The following is a 15293-nucleotide window of genomic DNA, read 5'->3' on the forward strand; positions in this document are numbered from 1 at the left end:
TCCATCCTTGACCTCTCAAAGAACTGTTGATGCCTTGGGAAGGCTGACCTGGAACAGACACTGGACAGTGCTAAGAGAATAAAGTAGGTAGTTATTAAAAGACCTTTAAGGATTCACTTTGGGCAAGACAAGAGCCTGGCCTGGGCTACACCCAAGGTGGACCCAAAATGGTCACACAATGGATGACTGGTCACGAGGTCTCATACTTTTATAAGTTTTGATCCAGTTACATATTGGGGTTAGTTGTCCAATGGCAGCTTGAGATTATGAAGTCCCATCCTTCTTGTTCCTCTCTTCAGTCCACCATTGTTTGTGCTTTTGGCCCTGAAAACTTGTAACCACTGTCTTTGGTCTCCATCTGGAAAAGGCTTTGTTTTGGCTACCTACTCTGTTTAGAGAGGTTACTAACACTTAATTTGAGGTTCAGAACTACACCTCTAGACAGCACAGAATCTGAAAAACATGAAAGCTAAAACTTAAGGAATCACTGCCCTGTTTCACTGCAAAGCAGAGAAGCTCTGGCTCAGGGAGCTGAAAAGATCCCAACCATCACACTATGGTGTCTCAAATCCCAGTGATTAGAGCTGAAATAGGAGATCCTGGTTCAAAACCCTTGAGTAATTCAAATATCATTTACCTCTCTCCAGTCTCTTCTGGTTGTCAGACACTCAGCCTTTCTGCATTGGTTTAATTTAACACCCAGATTCAAGGCTGTCATTCATTCAGGAAATAATCTGTGGGATCTTATTTCTCAAAGAATTTGTGGAGTCTCCCTCACTGGAGATGTCTAAGAACTGCCTGAACACCCTCCTGTGCCCGGTGCTCTGGGATGACCCTGCTTGAGCAGGGAGGCTGGACCAGATGACTCCCTCTGGTCCCTTCCAACCTGACCCATTCTCTGATATATCAGCAGGGCATTTTAGGACACAATACCGTGTAACAGAACTATTTATCGTACAAAGGGGAGCCAACGCAAATCTGCAGGGATGCAATCACATTGCACTACAGCCCCCTTGGTCATCCAGCAGCAGTCTGCCAGCCTGGGCATCTCAGCATCTGCTCCAGCTTGAAAGGAGATTATCTAGTGTCAGAGAAAATGGATTTATAGTGACTGATCCCATTCATTTCCTAGAGAACATGCCAAGTGACTGAAATAGAAATGGGGTCAGCAATTAATAGGGTAGCTCTCAGTCACTGTCACCGTATGTTGATATGATGATGGCTGGTTTATCTATTTACCTGATAAATAGCTTACTGAAAGTTCTACCAGGACATGGGTCAAGGAGAGTGGAGACAAAACCCAAGGCAGCTGTACAGACACTGACATCCTCATAGATTTCTTCTCTGGAACTGAAACTTGCATAAATATTTCTCCCGTTTCAGAGAGGGTTTCTTCATGTCCCTGGGGAAAGTGGAGTGGACGAGTCAAAATCAGCTGCAGCGTCAGCTGAGCTTTCTGCCCTACCAGGTTCAGCTGGAGACTGCCTGACTTTATTCCTTACAGAGATATCATATATGATGTATTTTCTTCAACTGGTAGGAAAACTTTTGAGCACAAGAAACAGAGATTGAGAAGTGTCTTAATAAATGTGCCATGTCACAATGGCAGCAGGCCAAGTTGTGGGTTATGTTGTTGGAGACATCTTTAGTCCTGCCATGACAAAGGCTGTTTCAGTTTCTGATCCTAGTAATAAGTCCAGCTTTCTCTGCACCTCATGGATAATACCTCTCCAACAGAACTCACAGCACTCTTTTAGAGAGTTGTTATTCCTTCCTGAGGCAGGAAATTTCAAGCTTGTCAAAGCACTTTTCTGAGCCAACAAGAGCTACAGTAGAAAAATTTTGACCAAAACCAGGTTCACAGCTGTCTGAGAGGCTGAAAAAAAGTCACTGTGCAGTTTTTACAACCCCTGGGGAAAAGATACGTAACTCAGTGTGAGGAAAAGAAAATGGTCTCTGAGCTGAGTGTGGGATGGTGAATCTGCAAGGAGCTGGAGAGCGATGGCTCCCTCAGCTTTGCAGTCTGCAAACATTTCACAGTGAGTCTGGCTTAACTGGGTGGCATTACAGCTTGCCTGGCCCACTAGGGAGCAAATGTGCTGCTCCCTTCTTCCAGGATGATGAAAGAGTGTAAGACATAAACAGCCACAATTATTGTGGGTTTAAATCTTGGGAACCAGAAGCAAAGGCTCCATCACCACCCCAAATTTCTGAGGAGAAGAGACTCATGTGTCAGGGGGCTGAGTGTCTCATAGAGCTCACTGATGTCAAGGAATGATGTATGGGGCAAATCCTTCTTGGTGAAGAAGGCTGCCTGTATGCAGTTTTTGGGATTGGGACACTCTTCTTCATTATTTCAGCCTATAGAGACCTTTGGTAAAACCATTCAATCTGATTAATCAAACACTTATGGATGGCACTGGAAAGAAACTTTCCCAGCTGTGTACAGATTTTGCATTTAAACTGCCCTCATGCTCATCAAGGCATATCCTCGAGGACAGCCACCTAACCTCTGCATTTCCTAAAATAAGATGCCTATTTTCGAGTATAAAAATCTCCCACAATGCCAAAGCCCATGTGAAGAGCTGCACACACAGAGCAGCTTTGCTGCCGGGATGCAGCACCCCAGACACCCTGATGAGGATGGTGTGAGGGGCTGGGCGGGCAGCAGCTGGAGCCCTCTGCCGTGGCTGGGTGCAGGGATGTTCCCACAACACCCAAAGCACGGGGACAACGCTCCTGCAGAAGGGAAACACAGCCCTGTCCTTATGTCCCTCTACAGAGCACAGCAAATTTCTCCATCACCACACCACTCCTGGGACCTAAGGTGGCCCAAGAGACACCAGACATGGCTCCTTTGCCCTGCTTATGGCAGAAAGACACGACCCATGATTTGGGCTAACTGAAAAGATGCTCTTTGCCTCATGTAGGGTGGAAATCATTCCACTGCTGCTCAGAATTGCAGTCTGGATTACAAAGGCGCCTTCCTTGCTGGCAGCCTTTGCAGTTGCACCATCAGTGCCATAGAATTTAATTTCCTCCAGAAGCCTCTGAGAAAGTAAAAATTGTCAGGATCTTTACTAGAAGTTTCAGCTTCTATGATTACTGAGAATATCCATTAAATGGTATTAGAACAAGTCTTAAAGCTTCACAGAACTGAATGCAAATAAAGACCAATCCAAATTTATTATTTTTGAAGTCTAAACCCTGTTGATAATTTCAGTGGCCCTAGCTCATGGTTTGTATATGTCTTGATGTGTCATTACCACTCCTGACATGAAATAACCCTACACTGGCTTTGTTTACAGGCAAGGATTTCCTTCCCTAGTAAATGATTGAAAGTATTCAGTCAATTAACTCTCCAGAGTTGTTAATTTAGTAGTTTCCTGATCACTAACAACCAGTTCTTGAAAAGCATTAACACCAAACTACTTCAAGAGTGGAAAGTTCTGGTTCAGACCTGTGAAGACCTAACATCACTTTTCTAATGCTGCATTGTTTGAGCCATATTCCTTTTCTCTCCATAGTCTCTTTGCTCTTGGGCATCTCTCAGATGGGAGATAGGGAAGGGAGATATGGAAATCTACTGCTCCAGAATCATGTTAACATGTATGTTAAGGTAGGTTTATACACTTTATATAAAATATGTAATATAAATGATGATTTTCATATAGAAATATACATGTGGTTCAGGTACCTGTAGCACAGCTTGCATACAAGGCTTCAGTCACAGCTGCCAGTAGTGAGGCAGCTGGTCCCTTGAAGGAGCTGACAGCAACTTTTGGTTCACTGTGCATGGATTACCCAATTTCACAATTAACTGGGAAAGGATACCAAAGCCCCTGTGCCCTGCACAGAGGGTTGCCTGTAATCATGGACTCACCTCTGTCCCAAGGGCAAAATTCTGTTTCTCCAGTTATCCATTCACACATGGAAGGCAAAAAAATCTCCCTTGTGTTTCATGGAGCTCTGAAGGGAAATACATAGGAATGTGCATGTGCATCCATGTGGGAACCAGGTTGTGGTGCTGTAAGGGAGAGACCTCTGGGGCCAGTGCAACAAATCTTGTCATTACAAAGGTCTATCAATCAATCTTGCATGACTTGTTTTGCCTCTAAACAGGAGCCAGACTTCAAAACTCTAAATATTGTCCAAGTGGCAGGGCCAAGCAGGCAACGGAAAGCAGAACTCACTGTAAAATGCCTTTTTCTTCCAGTTGGTCCCTTTGCTGTGCAGATTGTTGAAGCCTCTGCGATGTGATTTGTCTCCTTGAAACAAGGAACCAGCTGTCCCTGGTGTGCAACCACAGACCTGAAGGATGTTCTGCACCCTGCAGGTATTTTCTCCTTATTTCCATGCTTCCAGCTTTCACCCTGCATATACATTGCACACACAGATTTCTTCTCAGTCAAGTTTGCATGAGAAAACAAAACAAAAATATTCCAGGCATTTTTGCCTCTCCTTCATGTCTCACTTAGCTCACGGTCCCTACAAGCCTCAGAAGCCCTGGGTAGCTCCTGAAGGCAGACACCTTCAGCTTCAGTCAAAATGATGTTTAATACTCAGCAGTTAGCCTTTCCCATCTGAAAGCCAGCTTTAGGCCAAGCAGCATTGACTCAAATGATTTATCAAGGTATGTGGCAACCCAAGAGAGCTTTCAGGGCTCCAGAGGCTAAAATTAGACATGGCAGTTCCATCCTGGCATTGGCAGCACACGATGCCCTCCTCTGCTCCAGGTGGCCCTGCTGGCTGTCACAGTGGGGAGCGATGCTCCACAGTGGGGTGATGTCCAGAGCCCAGCAGTGTCCCCCTGACCCACGGGCAGCTGCTCTGCAGGGCGCTGTGAAAGCTGCAAACTGGCCTGCAGTGGGACATCCTTAGTGGAGAAACCTCCTTACTGCCTCTGGGTGAGGGGCAGATGTCTAGGTGTGTTTGCAAGGCAGGTTAAAAATAAACGAAAAGCTCTGGATCCAAGAGCATAAAGTGCATCCAGCAGCAGCTCCAAAGCTCCAAATGTGCACCATGGCAGGCATTGTGGAGGTGCTGCCTCTCTTTCTGTCAGCACGAGCACCGGTGAAAGCTGGGTCTGCCTTCCCCTGGAGCCACAATAAGCCCCTGTTTCCCAAGCAGGAAAACATTTCTCTTCAGGGCAGCAGCTGCCTGCCAGAACCACAGCACACAGAAATGTGAGGGTGAGCTCTCTTGCAGAGAACTGGGAACTCTCTGAGAAAGGGCCACCAGCTACACACAGCTGGGATGTGCCCGGTCCTGTCCCATGGTGTGTGAGTGTCCTGAAATATCCATGGGCTATAGAAAACTCTTTCTCAGGCAGCTTGGCAGCCTTTTCTGTTTGTAAGTGTAGTTTGAATTTAAGTTTCTCCATAAACTCTACTGCTTCAGCAAAGACTTGCCTTTATTGCATACCAGTGGGTGCCACCTCTGCAGGATACCTCAGTGTGGGAAATTATTTGGGGCTGCTGGTGGTAGACTGGGCAGCCACAATTTCATCCCACAGCAGCGATCCTGTGCAGGTCCCAGCATGGAGCCTGTCACAGTGTGGGGACATTTACTCCACCATCTCAAGTGACTTACAAAGGTCTATTTCTTGTCCTTCCCACCACGAGGCTGCTTCCAAGTGACTTCAGCTGAGATTTTTGCAGCTTTTCAGGAGTTTCAAATGATGCCTTGAGCTTTGTGCTGGCATTCAGCCAGAGCTGATGCCAGGATCAGAGCCCACTGCTCTCACTGGAAGTCTGTGAACAGGAGTCTTGATGTACTTTGCATCGTCAGGAGAATATCCAAAGGATTCCAGTGCAGGGAAGTTCTTTGGAATAACTTCAACACTGGAAAAAATGATGCCCTGTAATAACAAAATTGGCATGTTCATTCACTGGGCTACACCTCCTGCAGTCAGCTGAGGTAGGGGCGTCCTCTCTGGCTTTTCACAGAGAACTGTGGGCTGTGTGTACTTTGGGAAGGGGGGCACTGCCATCCATCACTGAGGCTGAGACAGGCCAGGAGAGCCATGAGCACCTCGTCTTCACCATGGTTATTAGCAACTGCTCTGTCCAGGAGATTTTCAGATTCTATTTCTATTTTCATTTTCTATTTCTTATGTAAAAAGCCTAATTCACAGGCCCCCATGGCCTTCATCTCACCGGTCCTCAAAAGATGACAACAAATGTCAGTGTCACTGTCCTTGGATGTTCTTTACACATGGCCAGCATCCCTGCAGGACAGCCTGTAAGGGCATCTCTAGGTGAAGTGAGGGATCTGAGGTCACTTCAAGTTTGCAGGCAAAGACTTTGGTGGTGTCCCACAGCAATGCCTCTGTCCCTGCAGCTTGGCTGTCCACGGCTCCCATCCCAGGCCATCCCTTTGGCACCAGGGCAGGAGGAGGCGCCTTGGGGCGGAGGCCCAGTGCTGCTGCCAAAAGGGACAGCAAAGAGCTGGGCTGTGCCACAATCTGCTCTGGGAACAACATGACAGATGGAGCTGACTCTGATCCTTGGAGTTTTGCTGAGAGCAGAACCGCTGGCAGATTTTCAGTGTTTCAGTTGCTGTTACAGAGTGAGCATTTCTAAGCCCCAGTTTCTTAAGTTTAAAAATATATGTATATCCTTGTTTGCATCCTGTTGACACTCAGTGTCCTTCAGGACTGTGAGTGCCCCTTCCCTACAACCACCACTGGTTTTGAGTCATGCTGTCTCCTGAAATGACCTGAGCATGGAAAGGGAGCATGTGCTGCACAAAAATGGATCGGCTGTTTGCGAGAGGTCGTGAACTGACCACATTTTGTAGGTAGCTGGTTGCAAGTGCTGAGGCTGGTAAACTCAAAAGCTAGAGTTAAACTCATTTTAAAAGTGGCAAGAGTAACTTGAAGCCTATGAATTTTTAAACAGCTGAGCTTTGGGTCAATTAAAAATCTTTCAGTGCACCTCTCCAGTAACAACTTGTTTATGTGCCATATGCTTTCCTGCTCTCTGTAAGTGGGTTATAATCACTCTCTTTACAAAGCTATATGGGGTGCATGCACTTGTATGGCTTGCCTGCTCTTTTTGGGCCACTCTGACAGTTGGCATCTGGTCCTCTCATCTCAGGAGGGTCACTGCCTCACCAAGGTGGGTTTGGAGTCTCTCAGCCCTGAACAGCTGCAAGAGCAGAAAAGAGACTGAGCCACATCACCTGTGTGCCAGGAGGATGCTGGAGCTGTTGGTTCTTTTTCTTAGTTTAAACTGTGAAGAACCTCAGCCCTTGAGGCAGTGGGAAGCTCTGAAATGTTGGATTTCTCCCCTTCTTGGGGCAGGAACCTGTTTTGCTCCCCCACCAGCTGCAGTGCTCGACCTTTGTCTCTCCAGGGTGACTGAGAATGTGGGGTGTGTGCTGGTCTGGAAGCTGAGACTCCACAGGTCACCAATCACCTCTCACTGACCTGTGGGAGCCACTGGCAAATGCAGCTTCCCTGGAGCCCGTGTGTTTCAGCTGGGTGTTGGTCAGGTTGGGCTGAGCAGCCTATCCAGAGTCCCCTTGTGATGGACACTGCGTGCAATGTATCCTACAAAAACAGCTTTTTCATTGGAAGTTTAATGATTTCTTTAAGTATTTCTACTGCCTGGCCAAAATAAAAGTGTCTAAAATTAGCTTTCCCAGATAAAGACATTTTTGTCATATTTGGTGCATTCCTACCCAAACACTGGAAGCCAGCTGTTTGGGCTGGGTTACAGAGAGCAATCTGTTTGTAACTGTACCCATCTGGCATTTCTAGCCCTGGAATTAATAGCTTTTTTATCTTTCTACATCCTAGCTTCATTTTTTCCATGCTAAGAGAGTGCCAGAAGCAGCATTATAAATGCTATATAATTAAAACCAGAAGTGCCTCACAGTGAACTTAATTGTAAATGCTAATGGTATTTCTAGCAAAAGTAATACCCTGGGGGACTCATTGCAAATTAACTAAGAAGAACTCAGTGATGTTGCTTCTATGGATTTTAACTGAATCTGTACAGTTTAAAGGAATCAGGTGTTGGATTTTTTTCATGTCAGTTGAAATCCTCTGTAACTGGGGTCACTGACTGCTGGATGAAACCTGTGAGACCAGATTCAGAAGCCACCTCTGATTCTGTTTTTCATTACCATGTAACTTCCCTTACCAGGACATTACCATTACAACCCAGTTTTTCCACCTGCTCTTTGGCTCTACACTGGTGAAAGTCATTTGGCTTCAGGGAATAGTGTTGGAGTGAAAAAAGGGCTGGGCTCCAGCGTGAGGAAAGGGCAGGGGTGAGGCTGGTGACCTGGTGGTGGGGCTGATGCCAGCTGAAGGACCAAAGGCTGGCTCTGCCCATCTCAGGGTTCTGCCCATCTCAGGGCTCTGCCCATCTCAGGGCTCTGCAACCTTTAGGACATAAAAAAAAAAAAAAAAAAAGTTGATAGAGACAAAAAAAATAACATATTTAAAGAATGCCCACAAAAATCCAGTGGTCTCTTAACGGCCATGCTTTGCAAATATTCCCATGCCTGATTTTCCAGGCACGTGTGAGAAGCATTCCCAGGGGTTTTTAAACTCAGTGTTTTAGGAGACTTTGCTGTAAGTGGTGAAGCCTTCCTGGGGCCTCTCCACTGAGGTGCTTGATGCAGGGGTGGGGGCTTTGGCAGGAAGGCAGAAAACTGGAGAGTGAGTAACAGCTCAAGATGAAAGGTTTTTCTGTGCTGAGGATCATGAGGACCCTCATGAGCTGCAGGTGGGCTCTGGTGCCTGGTTTATGTGCTACAGGTGGCCAAATGCCTCGAAGGGAAAGTGTCCCACCCTGGCATGGCGCCCTTTGCTGAGCTGCTGCTGCAGAAACAATCCCTGCTGCTGGGGAGCGAGCCTGGGGGGGGAAAGCTTCCTTTAAAAGGGCAAGCCCAGTGCTGGAGCAGGCTGGACTGCAGGCTGACAAGCTTGTCACCTAGTGCCCACCTTGCCAACTCCTGGTTCTTGCTCTATCCATCAACAACAACCCACCCCTTGAGCCCTGGAGAGCCCTGACAGCCCAAAGGGAGAGCTGTCTGCCAGGAGTGACCCAGAGCAGTGACAGGGACAGGGAGAGGTCTCCATCACTGCCTTTAGACTTGAGGGACCTGGCCCCATGCTATGGCATGATCATGCCATGCTGGGAAGGAGGGGAGCGGATGTCATTCCTGGCAGAGAGGTGCTGGACACATCAGTGACAAGGAACTGCGTGTGGCTGAAGGGGAGAAGCTGGTTCAAAGTCATAAGCAACACTTGCTTGTTCCCAGCCAGGACTGGTTTTGAACCAGCTGGTGAAAAGAACATCCAGGAGGGTACTTTGATTTTTTGCTAAGCTTGTTCCTAGTCACCACTGTTCCTGAAATGTTACTTGTGAAACCTCAGTGATGAGAAGCTTCCCTGGGACTTCTGTGAGATTTCCAGTCAGACAATTTGATGCCAAGGTTAGCTGGTTGACTCAAAGCTTAGGTCAAGGCTAGTGGCTGAGATATGGTACAGCTTGCCCTAAGACTGGGCATTCAGAATTATAAAATCTGTGATTGTCTTTCTGTTTCTCAACTCTTTTTCTTGAGGAAAAGCAGTTAAGATCTGTAAGAAATTTAACATGCCAGATGTGCCCCAGTGAAAGCAGGACCCTGATGCCTTGCTGTGTTTTTAACATGTCTTTCTATTTTACATTTTCTCACTAATACAGCCCTGCATGGCTCTTAGTGACTGCTAAACCATTCTCTTGGTGAGATGGGAGCCAGAGAAGAGGAAACAGGACAAGCAAGAAGCAATACTCCTGTGCTGGCAGGACAGTGGGCCAGGAAACTCTCATCTGTTGGTACTTTTGCAGTGACTTTGGGCAGACTCACTTTCTGGAGCCAGCTCAGCATGTCTCAGGCTGCAGGCTGTGGATGTGCTGAGGGTTTAGAGGCAGTGGCACAGCCCCAGGTAGCAGCTCCCAGCACCTCAGTCCCTGCAGTCCCTGCTGCCTGCACTGCTGCCAGCCTGGTGGGAGCTCAAAGGTGCCCTCCTACGTGCTCTGAATCGTTGCCATCAGCTGAGTTTCTCCAGGACAGAGAGGTTATGAAAAAAAGCTTTAATTACTGGCCACAAACATTTGCAGTATTCTTGCCTTGGAGCAACTGAGCTGCAGCCAAATGGGTGGGACCCAAAGGGATTAGTACAACACTCAGGCCAGAGCAGGGTTCCTTGAACATGAGCTTACAGACACACACCAGAAGTTTCTTTCTTGGCAGATGTAAGGTCTAAAAAATGTGTCAAGGAGAGCAGGATGTTCAGTTAGAACTTTAATAACAAACAGCTGTAATAAAGCCTGGGCTTCCTACAAGTCAAAATAAAATTTGCCACCGAGCTAAGTGGAGCCAGTGCTCCAGCTCACATAGCTTGGAAATGCCAGGGTGGAGAGGACCTGGTGAATTGTCTCCTCCCAGCTGAACTTTGTTTTTCCTTCCATCACCTTTTCTTCTTCTCCGATCTCCATTGGGATGCCACTGCATCTTTTCATAACAGCCTGCATTTCACAGCAACAAAAATATTTCTCCTGAGGTAATTTGCACCTCCTGCAAGTGGGAGATTTTCAAAGACTGCCTTCAACTCTGGTTATTGGACTTCAGAGAACAAACTCAGGAGACAAATGACCTATTGAACTTCAGGGTCACTGGCACTCGACATTTTGGTAAGAAGAGAAGCTGGGGCTCAGGTCAGGCCCTTGTGTAAACCTCAGGTTGATTACTGAAGTCAAATCACCCAAAAATCACAGAAGACTCTTTCCTATCCCCATGCATTTTATTTTCTTTTTCATTCCTTTGTTCATTTTGGAGACAAGCATTATAGGAAAACCACAGTAAGCTATTTCCAGGGCAGCTGTATGTTTTTTGATTTGTTGGCATCCCAGTCAAATCCTGACTTGCCAAGGGCATTTAGCACTGTATCTTGATCCTGCATAAGGTCCAAGTTTCACAGCCATATTCCCAGCCACCCTCTGGGTGAAGAACTTTTTTGTAATGTCCAGCATAAATCTCCCCTGACACAGCTTCAGGCCATTCCCTCGGGTCCTGTCACTGGCCACCACATTATGGCTTTGATCTCAGGGTAATATACAGTAACATACTGGTCCAAGTGGGTGATGGGCAAATTGGACAGCAAGGCCCAGGGGTCTGTCTGTAAATAACACCTACAAGGTTGGGTTTGTATCCCAGGGACATGGCTTGCAAGCTCTTTGGGGGATGCTGTTGCTGAGTGGGGGCTGTACCAGCACCCACAACCATGACCTCAAAGACTGTCCCAACCTCAGCAAGTACCACTAAAGTCACCACTAAAGTCACTACTAAATCAATCAATCAATCAATCAATCAAACACTATTCTTCAGCCACAGCATCTCTTCTATTCTGCCTTTACAAGTCTTCACTCATACCTCAGACCTGCTGGCTCCTCATGCTGAGACAGTGCCCAGATCCTGTGGATTTGACTTTAGTAGAGAGAACTTTTAGAAGCTGAGAGGGAGCTTAGACAAGATTGAAGCAAATCATGTGTAGGCCAGATCCTAAATATAGTTGGAATACCACCCTTACTTGGCTATGGAGTCTTTCCAAACCAAATTCTTCTTCAAATGCCTTTTTAGCTGTTGGAAATTCAGCTTGGGTATAAACCAAATTGTTTTTCCAGATACATTTCTGGAAGTAGATGTGAGCATGCAGAAGAAAAACTATCCTTGTAGCTGCATATTTGATTCTCTTACATTCTGGGAACTTGCTGCATATGACAAAAGGCAGGAAGTGAGACTACACAGCGGCCTCTGCTAGCATCTTCCTTTTTGTGAGATGCTTTTCAAGTCCACACACAACCCATTCTCTCCCCCATCCTGCTTGGGTGAAGTGAAGGAACAGCTGTGTGGTGTTTAATTGACAGCTGGGGCTAAAGCACAACATGCAGTTTTCAAATTGCTTCTGCAATAATGATCCAGACACTGCTTTGGATTACCTGGAGATACTGGTGGGAGAGCATGTGTGTCAGGTTTAAGTCTATTACAGCAAAGTACAAATAGATTTTAGTCTTTCCCAAATCTCATCCTGTCCCCAGTTGTCAGGTGAAATGATAAAGCAAGGATACCTCCCCAAAGAGATTCACTTAAAGGCTTAAAAAAACAGCTGAAGCATGTTGATTTTTTTTCCTCCGATCTAAAAAATTTGGTTTCTAAATTCTGGATCAAATTATTCTTGGCTTTCTCTCACACAGATTCAACAACTCCAATGGGTTTCTCTCAGTCCCCAAACAACTCCAATGGCACTGAGGAAAGCAGAGTATTAAGGACAACATACAAAGCAGCACAAAAATCTTGACAGTTCTATTTAAAGTGACTTTATTAAAACATCGTTAATATAAAATGTGACCAAATACAATTTCGTTTTTGTAAGAATGTTTAATAAAAACATATTCAAGAAAGGAGGAGCATCAACTCTTGTCAAAGCACAGGAAAAACCTACCAGGATAAGTAAAAAGTTCTGCAGCATGTTCTACCAGCTGGTCCCAATGTGTATTAGGGTTGAGTTAGCCGATGTAAGAGACAGGCAGCCCAGGTTCTTCCCTAAGAAGCTTTAAGGTATTACCAGAGATTTAAAGTAACGCTCCTTGACAGTAGGAGACTTTGTTTTCTCCCCAAATCAGAATAAGATTAGAATGTGCATCTCCATTTTGGATTTACTACTTTTCAGCAGCTGAATGTACAGAAAATCAGATTCACTGGTAACTGTAAACCCCAAGATTAACATTTGTTAGCTTTAAAAGGAAGGTGCAACATTAGTCACTAATCTAAAGAATTTGTGTTAAAGTTGTTCTAAGCTGTATTAACTCTGGATGCATGTAGCAAATGCTACAAAAGAAAAAAACAGCAGTAAAGTCCGGGATCGTAGCAACAAATATTTTCTGAACTGCTGAATGCAGAGATAATATCCACAAACTACAGAGTTTGTACATCTCAGGAAGAATGTAGAGAAGCCTTCAGAAGCTATAAAAGCTTCTTTTCAGAAACTATTTTTCTATAAGTAAGAGTATCCTATGCAATGACTTCTACTTTGTGCCAATCTTACTGTTTAGCTAAGGAACCTTTTAAGAAAACACTAGAAAAAGTGGAGGTTTTGGCCTTGGTGGTTCTTTTTTTTGTTTGTTTTTTGTCTTTTTTTGGTGGGGTGTGGGAGCAAGAGGGGAGGATATGCATACGGCATTTTCCTTGCCCAACAAGTACATTTTAATGCTCTATCAGCATACTCTGCTTGCTCAGAGCAAGCAACACACCGATTAGAGGCAAGGATTCCTCCAGGACATTGCAAACTCTTCCTGTAACAAGCAGAAAAAATCCTGCCGCATCCAATTCTGCACATCTAACTGCCCCTGGCACTGAACCAAATGTCAAGTGCTAATCCATGAGAAGCCTAGCACAACTATGGCTTAGGAGATGGTGACCTTCTTACAGCCTTGGCTGGGACCCATTGGAGCCCTGTGTTTGCCTTCTACCCCAAACAAATGCTCTGGGACTATTGCTGAGGTAAAGGGAAAAGTCAAACCTTTGGCATTGGAGCAGACCAGTCACTGGCTGTGCGTAGGGGAATTAAGGCTTCAAGGTGAGGTAAACACAGTGAGAATCAGTGTGTAAATCATGCTGCATTTTAGAGACAACAGATCCAAACGACAGCTACTCTTGTTCTCTACATTTTAAACACCAAAGATCATTCAAAAGCAGAACTGGAGGCAACACTGCCGAGGGCCACCTTGAGATGCCTCTCTGCACCTTAGGAAAAAATGCAACCCAGATGTTGAACACTAAAGAGGATGAACCCACAAGGAGGAAAAAGCACCAAAGTTGATGAGTCCTTGAGACGATAAGCTGCTTAAAAAACAAAAAAGCCTCACACTGCTGTGGCTTCCCATAAACATAGTGGTTTACTGACACAAAGGTAATCTACACTCCAGAAATTCTCAGTGCTGTAGTTCCAGCACTAGTATTATGAAGAGTTATGCTCTAGTAAGGAGGCAGTGAAATTGTGTTCCCTGAAGAATTTCTCCAATTCATTAGGTGTTGTCCCACTCTCTTCTATCTACCCCCAAGTCCTCAATCCAAAGACCAGAAACACCATTCCCTTGGTCATTTTTCTAACTCTTTAAGTTATTTTAGCAGATTTTTAGGGTACAAACACAGTGCTTTTTTGGATCCATCATTTTGGCAATGCCTTTGCCTTCTTTAGAAGAAAAGTGTCTTCAGTAAAGTGGTACAAAAGATACTTTGAAATGAAACAAGATCTACAAATCAATGTAATTCTGGATGCTTGCTTTTCATCCTATTTTTTGCCAGCTATCTGAAGTATGGTTGGAACCACTGCACGTGCAACACTATTTCTTACAAGCCATGCTAGCAAGGTTTCCACTGAAAACACCAATCTGGTCCTGTAGGTTCCATTTCTAGGATACAGAGACTCTCATTTGTGTTTCTTTAACATGTACAGTAACTTCTCCCATCCTCTCAATACAGTAGCTACTAAAAATTTTAACAGATATTAAAAAAAATATCCAAATGAAACCACACTTCTATCACTGTTTAAAAAACAAAAACGCATACGGTATTACAAAAGTTTATACAAAGGCAACATTTAAGAGTTTGAAAGTTACTTCTAGAAAAAGACACAAATGCTAGTAAATTAACATACAAGGAGAAAGGTATTCCATTCCTTCCCCAAAATTGGTTTCATCTGTTTTGAAGTATCTTTTACCAGTTGTCTAGAAAATCAAAGCCAGTCTTCAAGATAACATTGCTTGTACTAGTCTGCAAGATAGAAAAAAAAAAAGGAAATAAGATGTAGTTGTTAATTATGGTTATTACAAACTCAGTATTTGACTATCTAAAAAATAAAGCTTAAAATGCTGCCTCACAATATTTCAAGGTCTTCACCATACTCTAGAATACCTAAGTACCTACATCGTAAAATGCTAGACACGACATGGAAAAATACTCACAGTGCCCAAAAAGGCAATTCCAGATAAAAATAAAATTATTCTTGTGGTCTGCAGGCAAAATGTTTTGGTTTTTTTCCTCGTGGAAAAGATTCATGAAGATCAATTTTTTAGACTACAGTGGGAATTGCAGAGAATGAAACAAACACAGAAGGCAAGCATCATTAATTCAACAGATTGTCTGTTGCAATCAGAGTTAGTTGTTTCCACAAAACTACACAGATTAAACTTTGATGACAGGTTATTTACTAGGCTATCCAGAACATGCTCACT

The 15293-nt window shown here is 44.8% G+C and overlaps 1 protein-coding gene and 1 long non-coding RNA gene across 2 annotated transcripts in view; one reads left to right on the plus strand and one right to left on the minus strand.

Annotated features, from left to right (window-relative positions):
* LOC134547044 (uncharacterized) lies at positions 1 to 14592 on the plus strand. Its single transcript, XR_010079351.1, has 3 exons — positions 1 to 3619; positions 4217 to 4336; positions 9705 to 14592. It is a non-coding gene; the product is annotated as an uncharacterized LOC134547044 (long non-coding RNA).
* Positions 12362 to 15293, minus strand: part of C2H1orf198 (chromosome 2 C1orf198 homolog) — a 22048-nt gene continuing 19116 nt past the window's right edge. Inside the window, exon 4 of the mRNA XM_063390529.1 lies at positions 12362 to 14832. Coding sequence (XP_063246599.1) covers positions 14776 to 14832 — 57 coding nt within the window. The 3' untranslated portion in view covers positions 12362 to 14775. The remainder of the gene's footprint in view (positions 14833 to 15293) is intronic.

This window comes from Prinia subflava, chromosome 2, assembly GCF_021018805.1.
Source record: "Prinia subflava isolate CZ2003 ecotype Zambia chromosome 2, Cam_Psub_1.2, whole genome shotgun sequence".
Lineage (NCBI taxonomy): Eukaryota > Metazoa > Chordata > Aves > Passeriformes > Cisticolidae > Prinia > Prinia subflava.